Below are 27,899 nucleotides of genomic sequence, written 5' to 3' on the forward strand. Positions count from 1 at the left end.
GCTCCCACCTGTAGGGGGAAAGCTTCAAGAGTCGTGAAGTAGGGCTATAGGTGTCTCTCTCTGTCTCTCTTCCTCTCTATCTGTCCCTCCCCTTTAAATCTACTAATAAATAATAATTAAAAATGAAAATAAAATAAAAAAGAAAGATGAGATCTATTAGTTTTTAGTTCTAGATACTCTTTAACAAATCTATTTATTCAGACTTCAGGGCATTACATTAGAATCAGTTCCTTTAGATCAACATGCAGTTGACCCCTTTGGCTTACATCTACAGACTTGAACTGCACTATGGTTCTTTGGTGTTTTGTTTCTCCCTTTCTGACTCAAAGGATGTTTTTACTTGCGTCTCCATACCAACCTGCCCCACTTCTCTAAGCATTCTGTCTGTCCTCTGCCAATATACCAACAACCACAAATCCCTCTCCTCCAAGGAAACCAGTCCAAAATGTCATTTTCCAAGGGTCTGCTGCATTAAATGTTTTTCCTTGAGTCTTCTTTAAGCAGTTTTTCTGTCCACTCCATTTCCATTAATTCTCCACAGAGCAGAGTATAAGAGAAACCAGGATCTTGGCCTCCCCAAAGAGCAAATCTACAACCGTCATCAATAATGAATTTCACCAATGCTTCCCAAGAGGAACAGGGTACAATTAAAAAGGTTATAAGTCCTTGCACTACTAGAACCTTAGGGCATCTGAGAGTGAAACTGGCTTAAGCCCAATTAGAGGAATCAGTACATTTGTCTTCTCTTGGAACAACCCTGCTCTTACGGTTCCCATCAATTCAGTATAAATCTGACTGATCTTATCCAAGAAGTTAATAGAAAATTGCTCACAGTGGGCAACTGCCACCTCAGTTTCCAAGCAGAGACAGATGGAATTTCCCAGATGGTTTGTCACTGTAAAGTGTGAGGCTGGATGATGCTTCACAGAAAGCGTGGTTGAGCAGAACACCTTCTTGGCCTTCACCCATGTCATAGGAATGGATCTAAAATTAATTTGGTTGTAAACAGATCATAACTGCACAACAGGCCCAACACCTCATCCTCTCTAACTGCCTTTAAATGGATGAAAAAATAGTCAGTGTTCATCAAGAAATCATTACAGGCATTATCTCCTTATTGAATGACTACTGAATACATTTACATCTGTATGGGGGAAGCTTCACGAGCGATGGAGCAGGGCTGCAGGTGTCTCTCTTCTTCTCTATCTTGCCCTCCCCCTTCTCAATTTCTCTCTGCCTTATCAAATAAATATATAAAGGACAGAGAGAGGGAAAGAGTTGGGGGGTAGGTGGCATTACAGTGCACATGGACCCAGATTCAATCCCCTGTCCCCACTTGCAGGGGGAAAGCTTCAGGAGTGGTGAATCAGGGCTGCAGGTATCAGTTTCATTCTCTATCTCCCACTCCACTCTCAATATCTCTCTATTTCTACCCAATAATACAGTAAATAAATAAAATTTTGAAATATTTTTTATAAAAAGAAAAGAGTAAGGAGAGAGGGAGAGAGAGAGAGAGAAAGAAGGAGCCAGGTGGTGGTCCACCTGGTTGAGTATACATGTTACAATGTACTAGGATTCAGATTTGATGCCCAGGTTTCCATCTGCAGGGTAAAGCTTTGCAAATGGTGAAGCAGGGCTACAGGTCTCTCTCTCTCTCTCTCTCACGCCTCTTTCTTGATTTCTGACTGTCTCTATCCAATAAATAAATGAAAATAATAAAAAATAAACAAATAAAAAGGAAGAGAGGAACAAGAACAGTAACTAAAGCATCAAGCTGTTTCGTGCTTCCAAGTTCAATGCCCTACTCACTGTGCCACCTCCTGAGCTTGGTAGTAAATCATGTTTGAAGTGATCAGAAGTGAGAAGAAAGCACATCCCTGTCAAGAAAGTTTAGGTTTGTCTATTTTTTTCAGAGACATTAGGGACTATAGAGTTTACATGCTATGACATATGTCAGGGCCCTTTAGCTACAATTTAACTACTCCTACCCAATACCCAACCTACTTTACCTTGACTAAGTACTAGATGGCACTGATTGCTCTTGCGACAGGTTTTGACCCTTATCACAGAGCATTTCTTTCTTTTTTTATTTTATCTACTTAATAGGCCAAGAGTCGGGGGTCAGCTGAACACACCTTCCCATGTACAAGGCCCTGGGTTCAAGTACTTGGTCCCCACCTTCAGGGATGAAGCTTTACATGTGTTGAAGCAGAGTTGCAGGTGTCTCTTTTTGTCTCTCCCTCTCTATCTCTTCTTTCTCAATTTTTTTCTCTATCCAAAAAATATGTAAATTTTAAAATAAAAATAATTTCACAGTTATCTTGACCTTACTGAACCTTACAATCAAACTGAATTTAAAAAAAAACAACAGCATAAGATGGTATTAAATGAAGTATATACATGACTAAGCTGGGCAGAAAAGGCAAGATTGGAGAACAAATGAAACGGAGTTTATGGGCCAAGAGGTGGCACACCTACTTAAATGCACACATTATAGTGCACAAGGACCTGGGTTCAAGCCACCACCACCACCACCCTCCATAGGAGGATAACTTCACAAGTGGTGAAGCAGGTCTGCAGATATCTCTCTGTCTCTCCCCTTCACTATCTCCCTCTCAATTTCACTGTCCCTACCCAAAAATAAATAAATAAATAAATAAACAAATAAAGGGTTGAAAGACAAGACTGATTGGATCTTGAAAAAAAAAAAAAGATGAATGGGCACCATGCACTGATATAGCAGAAAAGAAAAAGTAAATAATTAATTTTCTAACTCTTTCTTAATTGGGATATCATGACATGTAATATTTATTAGGTTCAAGTACACACCATAATGATACAACATTTGCATGTTTTGTGAAGAGCACCATAATGTCGAGTACATTACCAACCATCACAAGTTTTTCTCCCTTGTGATGAAAACTATTACTTTTTTTTTTCTTTTTGGACTTCTCTGAGAATTCATTGCTCTAGGATAACTATGTCAAGCAGAAAGTCAGACACAGTAGAAAGAGAGACACTACAGCAGCACCATTTCTCCCAGTGCTGTTCACACTTTCATAGACTGAATACCAAGTAAAAGCAAGTGCCCTCCCAGATGAGCTATTTTACCAGTCCAATGGTGAAAACTACTCTCTTCATAATTTTTTCAGGATCATTTGTTGAACTCCATTATAATGCACTTTTCTATCTGGGAAGGACACAACAGCAAATGACAGGAAATATATAATCTGCAAGGGACATATACAAACAGACCCAACTATTTGAAAAAAAAACCTCTAAGTTATAAATCCAGAGCATCATAGAAATACTTCAGCCCCACCTGCGGTGGGGAGGTGGTCGCTTCATGAGCGGTGAAGCAGGTCTGCAGATGTCCGTCTTTCTCTCCCCCTCTCTGTCTTCCCCTCTTCTCTCCATTTCTCTCTGTCCTATCCAATAACGATGACATCAACAACAATAATAACTACAACAACAATAACACAACAAGGGCAACAAAAGGAAAAATAAATTTTAAAAAAGAAATACTTCAGAAATGGAAGCTCATTCTAGACTACAGGCTCTAGGGAAGGTCCACATTGAGGTGAATTCCTGGGATGGAGAGATCTGCACAGGGATTTCAGGGAGGATTTAAAAGCAAAGTTGAATGCACAGAGATGTGAGAAAAAGGTTTACTCAGGGCAGCACAGGTAATCCCCGTTGATGGGAGTCCACAGGGAGAGTAAGAAAGGGGCAAGAGTTGAGGATGTGCATATCATGAAGGTCCTTTTAAGCTTTACAAATGAGTAAGGGCAAGGTTGTGGCGCACCTGATTGAGCACACATGTTACAATGCACAAGGACCCAGGTTCAAGCCTACAGTCCCCATCTGCAGGGGGAAAGCTGTATGAATGGTGAATCAGTGTTGCAGGTGACTCTCTGTCTCTCTAGCTTCTCCTTGCCCCTCAATTTCCCTCTGACCAAATAAATAAATAAATAAATAAAATGGAGTTTGGGTTCTTTTGTATCTAATGTATTTAATGTAAACAGCAGAGTTAGAAGAAGAGAAACGATGGAATAGGGTCATGGAAGTAGAACAGCAGTAATGCATAGGTGAACATGTGAGTTTCCTGGTTTGAGCCGTGGTACCAATAGCCAGAACTTAGTTTGATTCGTTCTCTGGTTTAAAAATAAAACAAACAAACAAATAAAATAAAACAAGCAAAAAAACCCCCCACAAATTAATTTACAAAAAAAAAGTTATAAATCAAGGAGAGGAAGAAACAGTCTACGGAAATAGTAATTATCTCTCCTTGTGACCACTTCTATGGACGAAGTCAGTGGAAAAGCCTTGCAAAGTGTGCTATTAGAGAAAAGGCTAAAAAGTCAAGGTTAGAGGTTTTTTTTTTTTTCATTTAAATGCTATTTGTAAATTAGAAGCTGAAGCTCTGCAAGTGGATAAGCACTGGAAACAGAGGGAGAAGAAAAGAAAAGGCCAACGTTAAACTCAAAAGAACCAAGACCTAGAAAGATAGGAGGAGGGGGAGTCGGGCTGTAGCGCAGCGGGTTAAGCGCAGGTGGCACAAAGTACAAGGACGGGTATAAGGATCCCGGTTCGAACCCCAGCTCCCCACCTGCAGGGGAGTCGCTTCACAGGCGGTGAAGCAGATCTGCAGGTGTCTATCTTTCTCTCCTCCTCTCTCCATTTCTCTCTGTCCTATCCAACAACGACAACAATAATAACTACAACAATAAAACAACAAGGGCAACAAAAGGGAATAAATAAACTAAATAAATTTTTAAAAAAATTTTTTAAAAGCTTAATAATAAAAAAAAGAAAGAAAGATAGGAGGAGGAAAGTCTGGTAGTCTAGAAGGAGGTCTACATTTACAACAAGAACATCCAAGAAAAGAACTAAAAGAACCATCTAAAACCTGTGCCTCAGCAAAATTAAAGAAATAAAGGGGCTAGAAGGATAGCATAAATGATATGCAAAAGACTTTCATGCTTGAGGCTATGAAGTCCCAGGTTAAATCCCCAGCATCAGTGCTTTAGTAATCAGTCAATAAATCAATATCTTCAGGTGAGATTTAATATATACATATATATTCAATTATTAGATTAATTAAACTTTGTTTTCATGGCTTACTTTCAAATTTCATCTACTGAATTTATGTTGTAGTGATTTAACTATCACATATTAAATAAGGTGGAACTTTGTGTTAATGCTCTATTCAATTAACTATACATGGAATATGACTCTTGTTAGCTGAATCCTACTAGATAGCTACTGATGGCTGAAGTGTTTAAACCCCTACTGGGGTAAATGACACTTAAGTTTTGGACATCTAGCTGATACTCATTTTTTAATTCCTTCAGAAATGATCTGTGCATGTGCTATCCTATTCATCTCCTATTCCTCCCAGGCTAATTGTTTTGATTCATTATAATACAAATAGTAGGTACCTAGAGAAGAATAAACACCACAGAACCCCTACATTGTCTGTGGACTTTCCCTAGTGCTTTGCATGGCCCTTCCACGTGGTGCCAGGACTCCAATCCAGAAACTCGGGCATGGTAAGGTGAGTCCCAGAACAGCACTTGTGGTTCTCATATGTTTCAATGGTTTTCTTGAGTCTTCAGTCTACTAACTCAAACACACTGTAGGTTGTAGACTCACTAGTCTCCCTAGACACCAAAGTCAATTCCTTATGTCTTATGGCACTTTCATGAGTTTTCCATATATATATATATTTTTTTTTCTTTTGCTGCAAGGGTTATCACTGAAGCACAGTGACTACAGGATACTTCATCTTGCCCAACAGTCATTTTTTTTTTACCCTTTCTTCTATTTCTATATAGATCAGAGACAAAGACAAAGGTAGACTGATGGAGAGTTAGGACTAAGGATGCATTGGATCGACCTGACCTTCTCGTGGTGCATCCCGTGAGTACCCATTCATTGGGGAAACTGACGATCCTTCCTAGCCGACTGAATCCACATGGATCCCAATCACTTTCAAAGCCAGCAACAAGCAGCTCCTGACAGCTTTCAACCTGACCTGTTGACTGGCTATGGAAGAAGGGCAAACGCTAGAAGAAGAAGAAGGACTAAAGAGGTGAAAGCTGGATTCATGTGCATGATCATTAAGGGTGCCCCACCAGATGAGCCTCTCAAAAATATTTTCTTGATTTACCATTGGTTCACAGTGAAATAAAGTTATGGGTGCACAGATTTACATTTCACTATGTGTATAAATTCCACAGTACTCACCAAGGTTCCAGTGCTATGATACTATTATATTGGCCCCCAACACACCCACACAGACTCCTCCCAATGTCTCCTCTCCAATCTGTTAACTACCACGTTTTTAAGAGAATCTAAGAGATGTTGTTGTGTTTTGTTAGTTCATTATCTTTTTTTAAAATATTTATTTATTTATTCCCTTTAGTTGTCCTTATTGTTTTATTTTCGTAGTTATTATTGGTGTTGTTGTTGGATAGGACAGAGAGAAATGGAGAGAGGAGGAGAAGACAGAGAGGGGGAGAGAAAGATAGACACCTGCAGACCTGCTTCACTGCCTGTGAAGCGACTCCCCTGCAGGTGGGGAGCCAGGGGTTTGAAGCGGGATCCTCATGCCAGTCCTTGCACTTTGCGCCACTTGCGCTTAACTGGCTACGCTATCTCCTGACTCCCCAGTTCATTATCTTTTTTAAAAATATTTTATTTACTTTATTTTAATGAGAGAGATACAGAAAAGACAGAAAGAGAGATTCCAGAGCACAGCTCATCTCTGACTTATGGTGGTGCTGAGGATTGAACATGAGATCTCAGAGCCTCAAACATGAGAGTCTTTTGCATAAACATTATGCTATCTCCCCAGCCCTGTCAGTTCATTTTCCTTGTTTATTTATAATCTGCATGAGTGAAAATATACATTACTAATTTCTTATATACCTAGCTACCTCTACTCCAAGAACAAAATTTTGTTCTTGTTCTCTAGAGAATACTAATGAAAAATAATCTAATTTAGACATGTCAAATCTACAAATGCTAAAGGTCTACAGCTTTGCATGCTAATTCAGAGCACGTTTCTACTTTAAAACTGATAAGGCTTTTTGTTTCCTGAAGTTTCTTTCAGTGTGGTAGTTGCCAGGCTCAAATCAAGTAAGCCAGCTTGATAGCCCCCAACTGAATGATTTTAATGCTTTCATGTCGTCTATAAGTCACTAAGCAGCAATAGCAGTTAATATATTATTGTATTGTTGTGTGTCTTCTAGGGTCACAAGCATATATGATTTTATTGCTTCTTGGGTAAGATACCTTTTTCTATATGGAAAAGAGAGAGAGAGAACTATTACAGAGCTTCCCCAGGCATTGTGACATGCAGCTGTGGCACCTAGGCTTGAATGAGGTATGCTATCCTCCTGCTCCCAGTAGCTAATAGTTATAACTTGTGTTTGTTAACTGACTAATAGTCAAAAATTTGCTTGAGTGGGTCTGGGATAGAATAGAGGCAGTACACCAGATTTGCATGACTAAGGTCCCAGAGAGTGCAGGTTCAGTTTCTGGCATCACCATCTGCCAGAGCTGAGCAGTGTTTTCGTCTCTGTCTGTCTCCCCACCTCCCCCTATCCCACTGTATTACTCTAAGAAATGAAACAATTTTTTAAAAAAAATTCCTATATTATGTTGCATTATTATTTATGCATGGTAGATGAAGCCTCTAATTTAGTATTTGATTATAATATGAGTTCTGGAATCTGTGTTAAACTTAGACTAGTTCTTCAACATCCAAAGGAGATAAGTATTATCTTTTCATATACTTGTATAAGAGCTAAGTTAAATAGAAGACATGTAAAGTGATTTGATGAATATCTGATGCAGGAAAAAAAAAACTTAACTAGGGAGCTGGGCAGTGGCACACATAGTACCATGTGCAAAGACCCATGAAAGAACCCTGGTTGGAGCCCCTGCTCCCCACCTGCAGCGGGGATGCTTCACTAGTGACGAAGCAGATCTGCATTCCTCTCTCTCTCTCTCTCTATTTCCCCCTCCCCTATCAATATCTTTCTATCCTATCCAAAAAATATAAAAAGAAAAAATTATTAAAGGGAAAAAATGCCTGCCAGGAACAGTGGATTCATAGATCCCTAACATTAACCTTGGAGGAGGGAGAAAGAGAGAGAAAGAGAGAGAGAGAGAGGAGAAACATAGAGAAAGGAATGAAGGAAGGAGAGAGGGAGGAAAGAAAAAAAAAGACCAAAAGAGAAAGAAAGAAGGAAAATATTAACTATATTCTACACTTATTGCTATGGTTAAACCACCACAACAGGTAGTATCTAACAAAATAGTGAAGTATGGGCAAAATGCACCATATTTTTACATTCAGGATGTCATGTGACTCTAAGAATATCTGACTGTCAAATCAATCTGTTTCCTATTTGAATATGGCCTATAATTAAAAAAAAATGTTCTCTGTACTTCTACATGCCTGTTATACAAAGGTTGCCTACAGAAGGTGGCACATTGCTAATGTATTTTAAGATGGGAACTTGAAAGATATAAAAAAAGATTTGACATCTGGCATGGTGACTCAATTAATTACTGTGTTGGATTAATTAGTATATTGAATCTCCTGAGCCAACACCATGAATAAGAGTAAAGTATATTACATCAGTTAGAGGATAAGCAATTTGCAAGAGTGTCCTAACTCCAAATTTGATTCCAACTTGCAAAAGAAAAGGTTTGCAGGTTATATAGCATATTATAACAGCATTTACCTCCACAATATAATATGCATTTTTTTCTCTAAATTATGATGAGACACAAAATCTGTGCAAGTCTCTGAATGAACTCTTTTTTTTTTTTTTTTTTTTTTTTTTGTATCCAGGGTTATTGCTGGAGCTCAGTGCCTGTATCAGAACTCCACTGCTTCTGGAGGCCATTTTTTTTCCATTTTATTGCCTTTATTACTGTCGTTATAGCTACTGTTGGATAGAACAGAGAGATATCAAAAGAGGAGGGGAAGACATAGAGGAGGAGAGAAAGATATACACCTGCAGATCTGCTTCACCTCTTACAAAGTGACCCCTTTACAGGTGGGGAGCTGGGGGCTCGAACTCGGGTCCTTGTGCCAGTCCTTGCACTTTGCGCCATGTGCACTTAACCTGCTGCACTACCGCCCAGCCACCCTGAATTCCTGTTTCTTAAATTAATTTTAAGTGGTCTGATATTGTTTTACAATATTATACAATTCTAGGGGTTTGGTTTCATGCCTAAATATATGTATGAGTCATCATGCAGACTGGGAGCTAGCACAGTGCATAAAGTGTTGGATTTTCAAGCAGGAGATCCTAAATTCAATCCCTGACATTGCAAGTGATTTCTTTAATTTTGCCATGGCACAAATTTTGGGTGATTCTTTTAGTTCTTTTCATTAAGGCTCTCATTATAAATAAGGCCCTCCTTCTTGATACTATTTTTTTTTTTTTAGTCTGGGTTGAGGGTTTCTTCTTCCTCATATCTTTCTAGGTCTTAATTCTTTTGAATTTGACTTTGGCTTTTCCTCTCTCCTCTCTCTAATTAATAAGCTAAATAAAAAAAAAGAGGGGGCCATGGCACTCACCATCAAAGTTCCAGTGACATTACTGCCATACCTCCATCTACCCTGTTCCACTTTAGTTAATTATTAACTACTTAGGTAGTCAAAAAATTATCATAGATATTTGGCCAAATAAAAAGAAAATATCTTCTAATCCTTGAATATTGTCTCTGGAGACTTCAAAAATTTGATTTTTTTTTTAAATTTTTTAAAAAATTTTATTTATTTATTCCCTTTTGTTGCTCTTGTTGTTTTATTGTTGTAGTTATTATTGATGTCGTTGCTGTTGGATAGGACAGAGAGAAATGGAGAGAGGAGGGGAAGACAGAGAGGGGAAGAGAAAGATAGACACCTGCAGACCTGCTTCACCGCCTGTGAAGGGACCTGCCTGCAGGTGGGGAGCCAGGGGCTCGAACCGGGATCCTGACGCAGGTCCTTGAGCTTAGCACCACCTACGCTTAACCCACTGCGCTACAGCCCAACTCCCAAATTTGATTTTTCTGTAGTGAAATCACAAACATTTTCATTATGTTCAAATCATGTTATAGGTGTTATTGAAAAGACAGTGGGGTATTGTGGGTAGTGGGGATTTTTAATTGTTTGACTGAGGGAAGTAATTATTTATAGTACAGTGGTTGAAACCTATCCATGTGATAGGTGTCTGCAAAACAGTCTCACCCCCCCCCCAACTTAGGTTCTTGTGGTGTGGCCTTTGAAAGTGCAAATTTTGTGATCAAGAGCTTTAGCCTTAATTAAAAAATTTTTTTTATATTTATTTTATTTATTTATTCCCTTTTGTTGCCCTTGTTGTTTTATTGTTGTAGTTATTATTGTTGTCGTTGTTGGATAGGACAGAGAGAAATGGAGAGAGGGAGGGGAAGACAGAGAGGAGGAGAGAAAGATAGACACTTGCAGACCTGCTTCACCGCCTGTGAAGCAACTTCCCTGCAGGTGGGGAGCCGGGGTTCGAACCAGGATCCTTATGCCGGTCCTTGTGCTTTGCACCACCTGCGCTTAACCCGCTGCACTACAGCCCGACTCCCTAAAAAATAATTTTTAAATAACAAATGTCCCTTGGAAAAGTGGGGAAGGAAAGGGAGTGGGCTGGAGGAGTCGGGGTCTTGGTGCATGTTGGTGGAAAAAGTCCTGGGTTGGGGATGAGAGTGTGTGCAGACAGCAATCACAGGGAAAAAACTCTACCCCATGTGTCAACCCTGGACTCTACACCATTAGCCCTCCTCTATGAAATGATTTTTTAAGGTTTTAAAAAGAAGAATTTAAAATAAAACCAAATTCACAAATAGGTTGGGTTTTATATGCATGATGCTATTCTAGTATTCCACAGCTTCCAAAAAGGAGTAAGTATAAAACATATCTGCTAATTTTTCTACAATGGCAACAGTAGTAGAATCAGTAGCACTTAGTAGTATAAAATCTGAAGTAGATGATGAAAAAAAGAGTTATTATGAAATATAAGCAAGTAAATTTTAAAATAGACAAAATTCTATATTAGGGGCTGGATGGTGGTGGACCTAGTGGAGTGCATAGGTTACAATGAGCAAATACCCAAGTTGAAGACCCCAATATCCACCTGCAGGGGGAAGGCTTCTGGACCCGGGAACAGCGCTGCAGGTGTCCATCTCTCACGCTTTCTATCTCCCCCTTCTTGTTCTATTTGTCTGTCTAAATAAATAATTAATAAAAAGAAAAATGACAGTTTATATGAAATAACATTTACTTTAGATAATAACATGAATTAGAAAAGTATTACCTTAGCCAAAAGTAGAAACTAGTCATTGGTTGTTTTCTATAAAGATATATTACCAACTTTTAGTATTGAACACTGAGATGAAGAAGTTGTGATTTTTTTTTTTTAATGCTGGATTTTGTTGTTATTGTCTGGTGTTTTTGTTTATTTGCTTGATTTTTTTTGATCATCAATTAATAAATAGCACACTTGGTAAAAAAAAAAAGTATTAACACAGAAATTTACTTCTTAAAATATAAAGCATGGCATAAAATAGCCTAGAATGGTGCAGGGCTATAAAAATAAATTGCAGTATCTCTCTAAAAATGGCAATTATATCACTATAACTCTTTACAAGTAGGTTTGTTTTTCTATTCATATGAATGTATCAATGATTATAATTATAGGAAAAATACTCCATGTATGTAATGATATACAGATCCATCAAAAGTTCATTTTCTTCCTTTCCCCCTTTCCCTTCTTCTCCCTTCCCCTCCCTTCCTCTCCTCCCTTCCTCTCCTCTCCCTTCCCTTCCCCTCCCTTCCTCTCCTTTCCCTTTCCCTCTCCTCCCCTCCCCTCCCCCTCCTCTCCTGTCCTTTCCTTTCCAAAAGAAAGATACTAGAGTATATAACTTCCTCCAAAGCAGTGTGTACTCTACTGAAACATAGTGTATGTGCAGGGGCACTCGCCAGGTGAGTAGCTTTGCTGACCCAGGGATAGTTTCTAATCAGATGACCTTAAAATAGAGAGACCGGCCTAGATTATCCAGGTGGGATGAATGTATGTGAATCATTGAGCTGGCTTTAAAGAGGGGCAAGCCCAATTGTTGTAGGCAAAAACGGGAAAATACAGAAGACAGATTCTTCCCTAGAAATTCCAGAAAAGAATGCAACCTGCATATACCTTGATTTTTGTCCATCAAAATTAATTTCTGATTTAAGACATGTAGGATTGCAAGATACCAGTACATTTTTTATACAAAATTTCTGTTGTACAAGAGCAGCAGTAGTGAACTAATAACTAAGAAATAATCAACAACACCAACCTTTCCATCATAATTTAAAAGATCTAATTAATCCTTTGCTATCTAGAAGTTGGTTTTAGAACTTTTACAAATTAAGTCACCAAAATTATAATGCTAATCATTCATTCTTGCACTTAAAGGTACACAGTCCTACAAAGAAATAACAAAGCTGTTTACTCCTATTCTTCATGTAAATCTATAATATATGGTGGTTAAATTGTGTCATTTTAAAAACTAAAAAACATTTGTACATATTATAATGTGTAAATGGTCCTACTCTGGCTAAGTAGATAAAAAGCAGCAACCTTACAAATTACCTTAGTAAACAACCATTTAATTTGATGAGCCTGTCTTCTACTGAATTCTGTATATAATACTGTCACAGAGACAACCCACTTGAGAAACATCCAGGTCTTGTTATTCATAAAAAAAGAGAGAAAAAGCAGTTGTCATTTTTAATGAGTTCACTCAGAAGCTATCAGAAATTATTTCTGAGGCAAGGCAAAATATACAGTCAAACTCCTCAGAACATCCACATACCAAAGAGTTATTGTTCAAGTCCATCTTCCCAGAGAAGGGACCCCAGGTTGTTCCCACTGGAAGTTGCTGCCGACTTTGAATTCTTCGTTCCCCATCTTTCTGAAACACCTCCAACTCTCCTGTAGACAATGGAAACAAGAAATGTTTAGAGTACTCCACTTAGGCCTTAACAATCACCACCTGACTTTCGTATGTTTGTTTTGCACACACAAGATTTTCCAGATTCATCAAAAGAGAATTCATGGCACTTGTGTGGAAAACAACTGGCCTGAAGGGAAAAATAAAAATTGCCTTTGTAATTGCATTCAAATTTTATTAAATTTCCTTCTTACAACTTTTTGAGCACATCATGTAATGAAATTAATTCATTTTTGTAAGTCTTTAAGAACTAGAAATAGCAACACATTCTCCAAAAGTAAAACTCCAATGCAGAAACAGTCATGAAACATCATCAAAATGTCTTAGCATTAAAAACCTTGTTTGATCACCACTGTAACATCGCTTATAAAAATTATAATTAAAGATATATACTTACCTGGGCAACAATTTGAACTATTCACAGTTCCCAATGAACAGCATGTCTTTTAGAATATTTTTTTAAACTTCTAAGTTTTGGTGGATAAAAATCATCTACGGGCACATAAAGTACACATGCATGTTTCCCAAAGGAATAAAAAATAAATGAATATTCAGACAGAGTATTTTTGTTTAGAAATTTAGTCTACAGATGTACTACCTGAACATGTCCAATTCCATCTGACCTTGGAAGCTAAGCAGGGTTGGGTCCTATGCAGCTATCAAGAACAATGAACCCACCTTCTCTGAACCATCTTGGACAGAGCTAGAAGGAATTATGTTAAGTGAGCTAAGTCAGAAAGATAAAGATGAGTATGGGATGATCCCACTCATCAACAGAAGTTGAGAAAGAAGATCTGAAAGGGAAACTAAAAGCAGGACCTGACCAAATTGTAAGTAGGACACCAAAGTAAAAACCCTGTGGTGAGGGGTAGACATGCAGCTTCCTGGGCCAGTGGGGGGTGGAGTGGGTGGGAGGGATGGGTCACAGTCTTTTGGTGGTGGGAATGGTGTTTATGTACACTCCTAGTAAAATGTAGCCATATAAATCACTAGTTAATTAATATGAGAGGTGGAAAATTAATTGTATGTCTCAAAGTTGTTTAAAACACAAACTGAATCTTTTTAATATATAGGCTGTGTATTTGACAGGTGGACTCTCTCAAAAGCCTAGACCAAGTAGATCAGAAGCAACCAATAGCACAGCTGTATACAAGATACTGGGTACTATACAACAAACCCTAACAAAAGGACTTTTCAAAGTTAACCCAATTACCAATTAATGTGATGATAACATTAACTATCGATTGTCTTTTTGAACCCTAATACAGCAGGAACCTCACATCTCCACTATTCAGCCTCTACTTCCCCCAGTCCTGGAACCCTTGGATAGGGCCCACTTTCCCGTATGCCTCTCCCAATCCATATCAAATAATAGTGCATCTGCCGATTAAAACCTAACCAACGCAACGATGGCCACCTCAACATGCTTCACTTCAGACTGTGTCCAGAGACTTCACGTGTGGAATGACAACCCTTCAGCTTCATTACTCGGGTGAAACCTTTCCTTTCATAGTATAATCTAATTCCATCTCAGGTGGTTCACTTTCCAACAAAGTCCCAAAACCTAGATATACACCAGTTTCTGTGAGAGAGAGCATATGTTCACACGTATCCATAAACTACTGCAAAATATATATACCTGAAAGCAGAAGTACACTAGAGTTTGCAGTGAGTATCCCCCTAACACTTCCTCTCCACTATTCCAAGCTTTGGGTCCATGGTTGCTCAACAATTTGTTTGGCTTTGTATGTTAACTCTCTTTTCAGTCACCAGGTTCCAGATGTCATCACGATGCCGGCCAGGCTTCCCTGGACTGAAGACCCCACCAATGTGTCCTGGAGCTCAGCTTCCCCAGAGACCTACCCTATTAGGGAAAGAGAGAGGCAGACTGGGAGTATGAACTGAGCAGTCAATGCCCATGTTCAGCGGGGAAGCAATTACAGAAGCCTGACCTTCCACCTTCTACAACCCACAATGACCCTGGGTCCATGCTTCCAGAGGGATAGAGAGTAGGAAAGCTATCAGGGGAGGGGGTGGGATATGTAGATTGGTGGTGGGAACTGTGTGGAGTTACACCCCTCCTACCCTATGGTTTTGTTAATTTATCCTTTCTTAAATAAAAATAAATAAATAAATAAAAATAAAAACATAAATTCAAGGACATCACTTTCATTCTCTTTTTTTCTTGTAGATCCTTTCTCTCCCACTAATACAGTACTTAAAAATGGAGCTCATTCATGTTAGTAAATTAAGATGAACACAAAGCACCCGATATTTTTCATTCTTCTGTATCAGTAACTAGTGATGGCCAGCAATGTAGAAAATAAACCTAAAATCATTTAGTTGGTCTGTGATTCTGAAATAAACTTTAATAAATCTAATACTCCTATTAAGTAACATTAATATATTTAAGTATCAAACACTGAGACTTATTCAGTGTCTAGTGGATATAGGTTATAATTTGTTTCCTTTAGTTAGAATAGAGACACATTTCTGAAAATTCCCCTGAAAACAGTTTCAGCTTTATGTCACCTTTTTTTGAGTAATGCTTTGTAATTAGGGAGCCTGTATGGAAACATTTTCAAAGTCACAGAACAGTCAATGTTCTAATATCATGTCAAAAAGGAGTCAGTGTGAAATATCCATCAATATATTCATAGTCATATAAGATAATGCAGTTATGTAAACCTTAAGTATAACTTTTCTACTAATAGAAACAAATTTCTTTCTTCTTTTTTTATATATTTTTTATTTAAGAAAGGATTAATTAACAAAACCATAGGGTAGGAGGGGTACAATTCCATTCAATTCCCACCACCCAATCTCCATTTCCCACCCCCCACCCCCACCCGATAGCTTTCCCATTCTCTATCCCTCTGGGAACATGGACCCAGGGTCATTGTGGGTTGCAGGAAACTAATTTCCATCTGATAGGAGTTCTTAGTATTATTCAACTATATTATTTTAAAGAATCTCTTCATAGTTTACTATTTAAAGATAAAATATCAATGGCTCAGCTAAGCATTAGTTAATAATGATCTTTGCTACACAAAGATGATTCCAAACACTTTTCTTGTTTTCCCACATTAAAACGGCAGTAATTTCACATTTAGGTGATACTCAAGGGATCATGAGAATCTTTGAAAATCCTTTGAAAAAGTAATTCATTCTCTCTCTCTACCACTGACATTTTTCATTTGAAAAGGGTTCAGACTCAGTGACTTCTTATCTATACCTGAGGATTTACAAGCCATCTGTCTTTTAATGGATTAAGAACTATACAGATGATAAAATGATAGCCAACTATCTCAAAAGTTTTCGAGTAGTCTTTGGCTATTATAATTTTAAGCTAATCAAAAATATATTAATGAGCTCCTAAAAATGTCCTAACAGCAAATCAAGGATGGCTCAGCTATCAAGTCATACATTTCAAATTTATGAGACGCACAGGCAAATGTTAGTCACTCTCCTTTTCTTTCTCTCTTTTTATCAAGATAATATTTGGAAGTTTGAGATAATCCTATCCACTACTGAAATAGCTAAATTAAACATCTATTCACTCACATCAGTGCAACTAGAAAACTGGAACCATGTGGCAAATTATTAGCAATTATACACTATCAAGACTAAAGAAGTTAATGATTACAAGAAAAGTCACTGTATAATTGAAATTTATATTTAATTTAATTTGTATAATGTTTCATAAGATGACATTTTAATTCTTTCAAAAATTATAGGTCTTGATATTGAGGAAAAACACTGTAATAAAAGTAAAAATATCTTCAACAATGGCTCTACCCAATACGCAGTTAAATGATCTTGAATAAATTATATTTTTCTTAAAATTGTGATTCATCAACAATGAAGAAGAGTTTGCACTCACATCCTATGTGGCAAGTTATCCATGATGCCATAACTTTCTCTGATACAGTATAGTATGGGAGACAGAGAAATCTCCCATACTGGAAAAATAGGGTTCAAACTTGCAGAAGAATTAAACTGAACCACTACTTTTCATCCCCACACAATAAAGGAAACTCTAAATGGATCAACGACATGGATGTTAGACCAAAAACTATCAAATACTTAGACGAAAATATTATTATAGAACTCTTTTCTATCCAAGTTTTGTAAGTAGCTTCAATGACTCAAGTCCAATAGCAAGTTTTATAAGTAGCTTCAATGATTCAAGTCCAATAGCAAGTTCAATGACTCAAGTCCGTATGGGATGATATCACTCAAAGACAGAAGTTGATAAAAACAGAAAGGGGAAACCAAAGCGGAACTTGGACTGGGTTTGGTGTATTATACCAAAGTGAAGGACTTGGGGTGGGGGTGGGGTGGGGGCTTTCAGGTCCTGGTGCACATGGTGGAGGAGGACCTAGGTGAGGGTGAGAGTATTTTGCAGAAAATTGAGAAAATTTACAATGTATCAACAATTGTATTTACTAAAAGCATTAATTCCACATACCCCCTCAAAAAAAAAAAAAAAAGGACTGGTGTCAAAAAAAACAACAACCAAGACATGATCTTAGGTGGACAGTATAAGGCTGGGTCTCAGAGGTAACTCCTTAACTAGAGTTATATATTCTAATACTTATTTAATCTTTTTTTTTTTTTATACCAAAGCACTGTTCAGCTCTGGATTATGGTGGTACAGAGGATTGAACCTGGGATTTTGGAGCCTAAAGCCTTAGGTCTCTTTGCATAACCATTGTGCTATCTATCCCTGCCCTTATTTAATTATTAAAACTGGCTTGTAACTCTGTTTGTATGTCTAGGAGAGACTGTATTGTGGTTCTTATTTTTATTTTGTTTTAATTTTTATTTATTTATTTTCCCTTTTTTTGCCCTTGTTGTTTAACATTGTTGTGGTTATTGATGTCATTGTTGGTGGATAGGACAGAGAGAAATCTAGAGAGGAGGGGAAGACAGAGAGGGGGAGAGAAAGACAGACACCTGCAGATCTGCTTCACCGCCTGTGAAGCGACTCCCCTGCAGGTGGGGAGCCAGGGGCTCGAACGGGTATCCTTACACAGGTCCTTGTGCTTTGTGCCATGTGCACTTAACCCGCTGCGCCACTGCCAGACTCCCTGGTATTGTGATTCTTATTTAAGAAGCCAAAGCACCGAGTTCAAGAATCTTCAGAAAGATAGAGGGTAGTTGAGCAGAAACATAAACATATAGAAATGCAAGAGAATATATAAGTAACTGGATTGTTATCATACCAATCAGTAGACTGCTCAAGAATTTAAAGAAAAGGGATCAATCTAATAATCTGAAAAAATGTGTAATTAAGAAAAGCACCAGATTATTTTTTCATTTATAAAATGTAAATATTGACAAGGCTATAGGATAAGAGGGCACATTTCCACACAATGCCCACACCTAGAGCTCCATATCCAATCCCCTCCCTTTATACCTTCCTTATTCTTTATCTCTCTGCAAGCATAGACCCAGTATCATTATGGGGTGCAGAAGGTGGGAGGTCTGGCTTCTATAATTGCTTCCCAGCTGAATCCGGGTATGGACAGGTCGATTCATACTCCTAGCCTGTCTCTCTCTTTCCCTAGTGGGGCAGGGATCGAGGGAGACAGGGATCCAAACCAGATTAATTTTAATGAATTGAAGACCATGGGCATTTGAAGTAAAAACAGTTTTTGTAGAATGAGAAGGTGGAACACAGATTGTAATCACTTCAAATAATTCAAGAAGAGTAAAGGAAACAATTTATGTGATTCTGGGAAAGTTCTTCACATTTTTGAACTTCACTTTCTGCATACAAAATAAATAATATTTTCTTATATTGTTGCAGTTAGACACTTAGAACATATACACAAAATCCATGATGTTGTCAAAGAAATGAAAGCATTCTATATGCAAGTCACAGAGTTCCATCTTCACATCTAACCAGTTACCTGCTGTATTCACATTCATTCTTATCATCTTAGCCAAATTATTCTCCCTATCTTTATTTAGATGACCAACCAGCCCTACTAGTCTCTACTACTCCATTTAGACTTCAAATCCCTACCAGAATAACTTTATTAGAATCTGCTTTTACCATATTAATGATTTCTAGAAATTCTTTCCTTAGTTAACTGCTGCCCCCCTATGTATGAATCTTTTTTATAACCATTTATTGGCTGGGAGGGGGTAGGTATGGCTTACAGTACAGTTGTAGAAACAACAGAATCCTATGCAGCCATGATTTAATCTTTTTTAAAACTTTATTTATTGGATAGAGACAGTCAGAAATCAAGAGGGAAGGAGGAGATAGAAAGACCGAGAGACACCTGCAGCACTGCTTCACCATTCGTGATGCCCATGCAGGTGGGGAATGGGGGCTTGAATCCAGATCCTTGCACATTGTGACTTGTGGGCTCACCCAAGTATGCCAATACCAAGTCCCACTATGAGTGCATCTTAATACTCTCACAGTGCTGTTCCTATGTTTATGTGACTTTTATGTTCTGCTCTTCAAATATTATATTTCTTCAGATATTATTTATCTCATTTTCTTTAGACAGGAAGGTAAATCCCACCTCACTTTCATTTATCTCATTTAATTATTACAGCTTTCTAAGAAATGTTTCTGCGTTTGAGTGTATCATCTCCTATGTACTATTATAAATCCTACTAATCCTGCCAGTTAAAGCCCAGAACTTTCTCTTTCATGAAATGCTATGAATTCTGGGAAAATGTATTTTGATTTCTCTTTTCTCTGTTCCGCCCATGTGTATGGACCAATGACAATCAGTCTTATATTTAATTTTTCTCTAGTGGGCTCTCCATCATTTCTTTCACATCAACAGGAGATAAAACACCTTGAGTCACAGATATTCTTAAAAACATTTTCTTTAACATTTGATCATTAATATAATTTGTGGCATGTGAAAATACAAAAATTAAACTGAAAAATACTTATTAGATGACAGTTTTCTTTTTAAAAATATTTATTTATTTATTCCCTTTTGTTGCCCTTGTTGTTTTATTGTTGTATTTATTATTATTGTCGTCGTTGTTGGATAGGACAGAGAGAAATGGAGAGAGGAGGGGAAGACAGAGAGGGGGAGAGAAATACAGACACTTGCAGACCTGCTTCACTGTTTATAAAGCAACTCCTCTGCAGGTGGAAAAAAGTCTTCTCCTGTCGGGTTCATATTTTTGCAGCCATTTTCCCCCCAAAAAGGATGCTTTATTTTTAACAGGATACACTGATTCACACAAAATATCTAAGACATATAGGATGGACTAATCAATTTTAGTGATAGATAATATTGTTAGTGAAGAGGGCTGTTTCTCTTATCTTCTTGATAATGTGTACTTTTAAAAGTCTGTGATTACTCAAAGGCCTTTGATAGCTTCACTTTTAAAAAGTTCTAAGTCAGAAATCACTACCAAACATACTGCAGCTTTTCAGATAGCAACAGTCTCCTTTCGCAAATTCACTGGTTAAAATACTTAATAAGACAGCACATACTGTAAAATCTTTTTTTCACTAATGGTACTATCAAGTCATTGTTGTCTTTCTTTTTGAAAGGTCTTTTTGATGTCTCTATAGAAATCAAAGCATAAAAAATTATAGCACAACAAAAAGGAACAGACAAATTGGTAATTTTTTTTTCTTTCTTAGCATGTTATCAACAATCATGCTTCAACTGAATTCAGCATTAAGTTGACGATATTATTATAGTATATGGTTCCTAAGCTCCAACCTTAAATTTCCAAGAAGGACAAGGCTGCAAGTAAATGAGATGAGGGAAGGTCATATTTCATGTGCTGAAAATAAACTGTGAGTTGGTTTGAACTTGGTTTTAAATATATAACCAAATTTTAAAGCAAACCACATGAATTAGCTCATAATGTTTATCAGGCCTTACTATAGCAGAAGGATATAACATTAGAACCCTTATTTATATTTTCTTCATGGTTGGAAAACATTATACATCATGATATCAAACATGGACAGCCCTGAAGTCATGCTGAGTTCAAAAAGCGCTCTAAGGTTCTAAAAATCTCAAAATATTTTCAAAGTCAGCCAAGGTGGCTGAAGTATGGCAGAGCTCTTGCTATTTCATGGTTTAACCATTTGACAGCAGTTGGCCAAATACAGAAGAGAGTTAGATGAACATTTTACTACTGATTCCAAGCTGCAGTCTTGCCCCATACGTGTGTTTCCTCAAGCATTAATACCAGCACATTTCATCTGCATTTTAAGACAAAGACTGTCGTTTTTATTATGCCATGCCAATCCATGGCTTATTATAGTAGATATTATAGCTCTTGCTTAGTGGTTACAGATCGCCTTGCAGGGATACCTTTCTAATTTTCCTTCTCAATTTTTGAGTCACACAGCCATAATACACACTAAACTACAGCTTTGAACATAAACTTGAAATACGACTTTCCCTATTCAAGTACTCCAGTCAAACTCTGATAAATCAGGCTGGCCATGTAGTGATCTTATCCTTTCTGACTCTTTAATAAATCGAACCTTGTAAGTTTCTACTGTTGGAAGTTGTCACTAAATGAAATTGTGACCTTATCCGGTGCATGAACTTATCCGGCTGACAACTGCATTTATTGTATGGATAAGAAAGGAAAAATAAAGGGAAAAATGTGATATTTGATAATTCTGATCTTAGCCTTATGCAACTCTAACAGATGGGATCTTTTTGATGTTCCATTAATGATTTGCCAAAGATGAGTCTCTACTTAGAGAAAAATGCCCACACTAGGTAAGTGCTGGGGGCAGTACAGATGGTACTGAAAGTGTATGAAGAGGTACTGGCTGACAGCAGCAAATCAGAAGCTAGTAGTCTAACACAAAGAGCCCTGAATTAGCTTGTAATTGCACTGGAAAAGATAACATAATGGTGGTGGCAAAATAGAAACATTCTCTTTTCACGCAATGCACTCAGTACCTCAAAACTCTTATAACAGGAAGCAAAAATTGTCTAAAACCCAGAGCAAGTGAAACCACTGTATTTCTCAAGGATACAAAATATACCTGTCAGCTCCAGTTTCTAAAAAGCCATAAAAATCAATGTGTGCAATATTGTTTTTTAAGTAAATGTACATGTTTATGCTACCAAATATTGGCACATACTACAAACTCATGAACCCGTTTGCTTTATTTTTCTGACTGGTCTTTAGGATTTATTCTCAGGCTACTTAGGTCCTAGTTATTCTTTGAATATAAAGGTTCTTTGAAACCTGAAAATTATTACCTTCAAGACAGAAGTTCACTAGGTAATAATAAAATAGAATATTTAAGGTTGCTTAAAAAAACAATACATGTTATGATGTAGCTAGAATGTTTCGCTTGAGTATGTATATATTGATGCCATTTATGTACAGATAATTTTCAATATGGGGAAAAGAAATCTCATTTTTGCTCTTTGCTGTATAATCTATATGAATCCACCACCACTGCCACAAACACAAACACACAGGCATAAAAAAAAAATTCCAGAGAGCTGGAAATAATCACCAGGAGTATGACTACTTCTTGCGAATATCTGGAAAAGTGGCAATGTGCCTGGAAAGGAGTGATGCAGATATTTTTAATTTTTTTAGACAATTATGAGCTGTGAGGAGGAGTCAGAAGCAGTTTCTCCCTTATTTGAGAAACCTGACCCAATATGCTTCCTAGGTGCCAGAAACCTTCCATGACCTTGCAGACAACAAGCTGAGCCAGTATCACTTCTTAACTAAGCCTTGGGAAGCAGAGGGAGGTAATACAGTGAGAGAGAAACCTGTGGAATGGAGTAGACTAGTCTGTCAAACACAAGAAGCATCAGTGAAGAAGCAAAAATCCAAAGCCATTCTACTGGTGGTGGTGATGGTGTGGGGATAGGAAATTTATAAGGAGATCAAGGTCACTAGTGGGTCAGCAAAGACTTCTTTTCCTTTGGGAGGACAAACTCCAAAGTGTAAAGTCTGGGTAAAAATCTATCCATAAATTTTATTCAAAGCAAGTAAGAAGTAGTTCTTAAAAACATTTAATGTAGGACATTGTGGATTTCATTGATATGCATGGTTCCAATTCTTTTGGCAATGTTTACTTCTACTAAAATTACATGATTTTTCCACAGGTTACATTTATTAATCTAAAAGAAGATAACTGGCTACAATGGATCTTTCCATAATATATTGCTGATCTTGAAAAATAACCCATATTTACTACAATTTTTTTATTTTAGTGATTTAAGAATGATTTATAAAATTATGAGGTAATTATGGTATAATTCTACATCATTCTTACCACCAGAGATTTATGTCCCCATTCCCTCAACAGTAGATTTCCCAAGGTCACAGATATGGGTTGGTTATTATTTCTACAACTATATATACATATACATATATATACAATATATACATATATGTACATATATAAGTCCACAGTGATTAGACTTAGACCTAATAAGCCCAGAAAGCAAGTAGAAAGGCCAAAAGAGGGCACCATAGTTTAATCAAATATTTACTACTTAGGCATAGACATTCTCCTCTCATATCCTCTATTTCACTTCCCTCAATCACTCTATCTACTCAACTAACTTCACAAAGTAAAAGATACATCTCCTAATCTTTTCTGACAGTTAGCACTATTTTTACTCCTTGATTATCTTTAAAAGAAACACTGTATACAATTGGCCAAGAGATGCACTGGCAGAATATATATATATCAACTAAAGGATAATTATTGTATCTATGACAACCTTTATTAGAATCATCAAACAAGGAAAATGCAGTAAGACTTAAGGTTAACTCAGACCACACTAAAACCCTAGCACTATTTCCTTCCTAACTTGAGGCCAGACCCCATAAACCTAGTACCAGATCAGATAGAAAAAATGGTACTCAATGATTTAACAACTGGAAGAAAGATTAAGTTCATCAGATAAAGAAGGACTACAAAAGCTGGCTAACGGCAAGAGACTGGCTCACTTATTGATGGTCTTTTTGGTCACTACCAGGCCACCCCATTATCTGGGGCTCTCTCCAGTATCACTGGTCACTTCCATCAGGAACATCATCATAAGCCCTTTTGTGGGGCTTTCCAGGACCTTGCCTTCACTGTAAGGCAGTGATAATAGGGACTGCCCCACCGAATGAAGGGAGGCTATGTCACCCTACTCTGCCACTCAAAGAAGACTGGTACAAACTATACTCAAGAGCTTGTTTGGAGGTTCTAGCAGGGGGTTGAAGATATTTCTATACCCTTGACCAAATACAGGTTGTCCTTTGACCAAGCAAGTGTGCAGCTTTGAGAAAGATTCACATGGAGCAATGAGGGAGGAAGGGGACACCTGACCAGCCAGCCTGATCAGCTAGATCAGCTGATCAGTGGGATGACAGATATCATAGGCTATGGCCCTCACATCCTATTATTGATATATATATATATATATATATATATATATATATATATATATATATATATATATCCCAAATGTTGTTAATTTTCTTTACAGATCAGTAAAGATGAAAGGACATATTCTGAAAAGTTTTAACATGTACTATTAAGCATCACTGTGATTGGGTGAGTTTACCCTGAAGAAAAGGACTACATGAAGGCCATAGGAGTAGGGAGACAAGATTTTGGATCACCAGAAGGTGGTACAGTGGATAAGGCAGTGGACTCTCAAGCATGAGGTCCCAAATTCAATCCCCAGCACCACATGTGCCAAAGTGATGCCTGGTTCTTCCTCTCTTTCCTATTTTTCTCATAAATAAATAAATAAATAAAATCTTTAAAAATAATGTTGGGAAATAACTGCATAAATAACTAATGAGGTAAAATTGATATAATTCAACTAGATAAATTCTTACATTAATATAACAAATCATTAAGAATTGGGGTTATATACACTTAGGAATCTCTTAATTTCTTTAGTTTTTTATTATCGTTGCCACTGATATTGTTGTTAGATAGAACAGAGAGAAACCAAGAGAGGAGGGGAAAACTGAGAGGGGGAGAGAAAGATAGACCTGCTTCACCGCTTGTGAGGCCACCCCCCTGCAGGTGGGGAGCTGGGGGGGGGGGCTCAAACCTGGGTCCTTATGCCAGTCCTTGTGCTTAGCACAATGTGTGCTTAACCTGCTGTGCTACTGCCCAGCCCCACCCCCAGGAATCTCTTGATTTCTATTATATGAAAACCAAATGTTTGTATAGCATCTTGAGAGTCAGAATTCCTGTATATTCTCTGTGTAACCAGCTACTGGATAGATGGTAATCAATTTAATTACCCATTTGCTCCTGCTAAGTTTTTTTTTGGTGACCATGGGCCTATAGAATTAAAAGGTGTAATACAAATTATGACACATAGTAAGAACATTTAAGATGGTTGTCAATGTTTTCTGTTTATTTATTGGACAGAGATAGCCATAAATTGAGAGGGAAGGAGAGAGAGGGAAAGAGACAAGCACACCTACAGCCCTACTTCACTACTTACAAAGCTTTCCCCCTGCAGGTGGGAACCAGGGGCTTGAACCTGGGTCCACATGCACTGTAACATGTACGCTCAACCATGTGCACCACCACCTGGCCCCTCTGTTTTACAACTGAGAAGGAAAATGAAGTTCTTGTATCAAAACTGATTGCACTGAGTATTTAGACTTCTTTATTAATCACAACTAGCCAAACAAGGACAAGATTTCATCTAGAATTACTTCCATTCTTTTTTTTTTGGGGGGGGGTGGGGAAGATAAAAGATCACACTTATTGCAAAAGGTAATGCGAGGTAGATCCTGAAGATGACTTTACCTCCACTGGAAATGGAATAATCCAGTCAACAGTCACCCCACGCTTGTCATTTCTATTTTGCTTCTTAGCTGAGCCAGGGAAGAGTATATAGCTGTGAAGGTTAATATCAAGGGTAAATCAGCTACTCCATTTCTAAATCAAAAAGACTGAACTCTTTTACTGACATTATAGAGTTCTGGGGGGGAGAAACCAAGGAATATGCTTACACATTAGTGTAACATAAAAACCTGAACAACAGTATTACAGACAATAGAAAAATACCTATTCTGACTTGATGATATTATCATTTTTTTCATTTCACCCAGAAAATATTCTCAGTACTAACATGATCATAATAAAATTTCAACATTTAATGAGGGCTTATTATGTTAGATATTATATCCAGTCATTTTCCTTTGGGCTACCTTACAAAAGAAATTTTGAAAGAACACCTTGGAAATAAACACTACCCATGGTAAATCATTTTACATGAAAGTAAAAGCATAATTATGATTATGAATTTTTAAATATCTTCCCTCACACTTAGAAATGTCTCACTATCAACATTAAAAGCAAGTTCTTAGAAACTTGTGAAAATACAGATCTATTAGTATTATTGTTCTCATCACTATTCTGGTTATATGACCAATAATTTGAGTTTTTAAAACTAAGACATTTAAATAAAGATATTATCAGAAAAACATATTTTATATTTAAACTATTAAATTATCATTCTGATACATGAAGTTAAAAAAATGATGAGCAAAACAAGGTTATTATATAATAATCTTATTTTTCTCACACAACCTATGTTTATGATCTTGCAGACACGCTGTAGAATAAGCACATATTTAGTTAAAACACACTTTTAAAGTTTAATTCTTTCACCCTTCTTTTCTTCTTTCTTTCTCTCTTCCCTTCCTCCCTTCCTTCCTTCCTTTCTTTCTTTCTCACCAGAGTACTCCTCTGCTCTGGTTTATGGTGGTATCACGGCCTAAATCTAGAATTTAAGAGCTTCAGGAATGAAGTCTTTTTGTTTAAGCACTATGATATACAGATAGATAGATAGATAGATAGATAGATAGATAGATAGAATGTATTTTTTTCAACTGACTATGGATGAGAATCACCATTCCATCTAGCATTGTAATTATGGTGCATTTTGTGAATAATATTTCTTAAACAATTTTTATTCAACTGAAGTTCATAAAATTAAGACTTTAATCCAAGTAGTAACTTTACAAAGTAAACATATCCAACTCTGTATTTAATGACAGCTACTTCATCATTTTCCTTTTTTCATAGCATAAAATTAGTATAGAGCTCTTGTTTCTTTAATTTCAACTTATATGGAATAATAATCAGCTGACAAGCCCATAGGTGAAATTTAAAATGAAGCTAGAAGCAAGAGAATAATATAAACAATTTTGAAATGAGACTACTTAATAGAATAAATTCTAAAGTACTTAAGAGAAATTAATTTCCATACAAAATGCAATTATAAGAAAAGAAAATGCCACTGTTATTAGGGCAGGGTAAAGGAAGACTCCAATTAGAAATTATGACAATCCCTACTTGACCTTACTTATAATACTGTTATTCATAACTACATTCTACTGTACGAATGAGACTGACAAATATTTACTTCTTTTCAGATATTCTCACAGCCACAACAGGACCACCTAGTCCTAAAATAATTGAGTCTAAGATTTTTCTGATTCCTCATATAAGAAATCTATTTCCATATATAAATATAATTACTTGTAAAGAGCATCAAATGACATAAATCATGGTAAGGTCTTCCTTGGACAGACAACCTCACTTCTTCTTCTAGCGTTTGCTCTTCTTCCGTAGCCAGTCAACAGCATCAGGTTGAGCCTGATGTAAAGTTTTGAGACCTCCTTTGAATCTGGAGAGGTGGCAGTCGTTGACTATGTGGGTCATAGTCTGTCTGTAGCCGCAGGGGCAGTTCGGGCCGTCTCTGGCTCCCCAGCGATGGAACATAGCAGCGCACCAGCCATGGCCTGTTCGATAGCGATTGAGGAGGGCCCAATCATAACGTGCTAGGTCAAAGCCGGGTTGATGCTTGCAGGGGTCTGTGATGAGGTGTTTGTTCTTT

General features: G+C 37.2%; 1 protein-coding gene across 3 annotated transcripts in view; it reads right to left on the reverse strand.

The window, feature by feature from the left end:
- The window catches only part of ZFPM2 (zinc finger protein, FOG family member 2), a 602,281-nt gene that overhangs the window by 289,734 nt on the left and 284,648 nt on the right, over nucleotides 1-27,899 (reverse strand). For all 3 annotated transcript variants that reach the window (XM_060195956.1, XM_060195948.1, XM_060195963.1), the window contains one exon: nucleotides 12,892-13,010. In XM_060195956.1, the coding sequence (XP_060051939.1) occupies nucleotides 12,892-13,010 (119 nt within the window). The remainder of the gene's footprint in view (nucleotides 1-12,891; nucleotides 13,011-27,899) is intronic.

This window comes from Erinaceus europaeus, chromosome 1, assembly GCF_950295315.1.
Source record: "Erinaceus europaeus chromosome 1, mEriEur2.1, whole genome shotgun sequence".
Lineage (NCBI taxonomy): Eukaryota > Metazoa > Chordata > Mammalia > Eulipotyphla > Erinaceidae > Erinaceus > Erinaceus europaeus.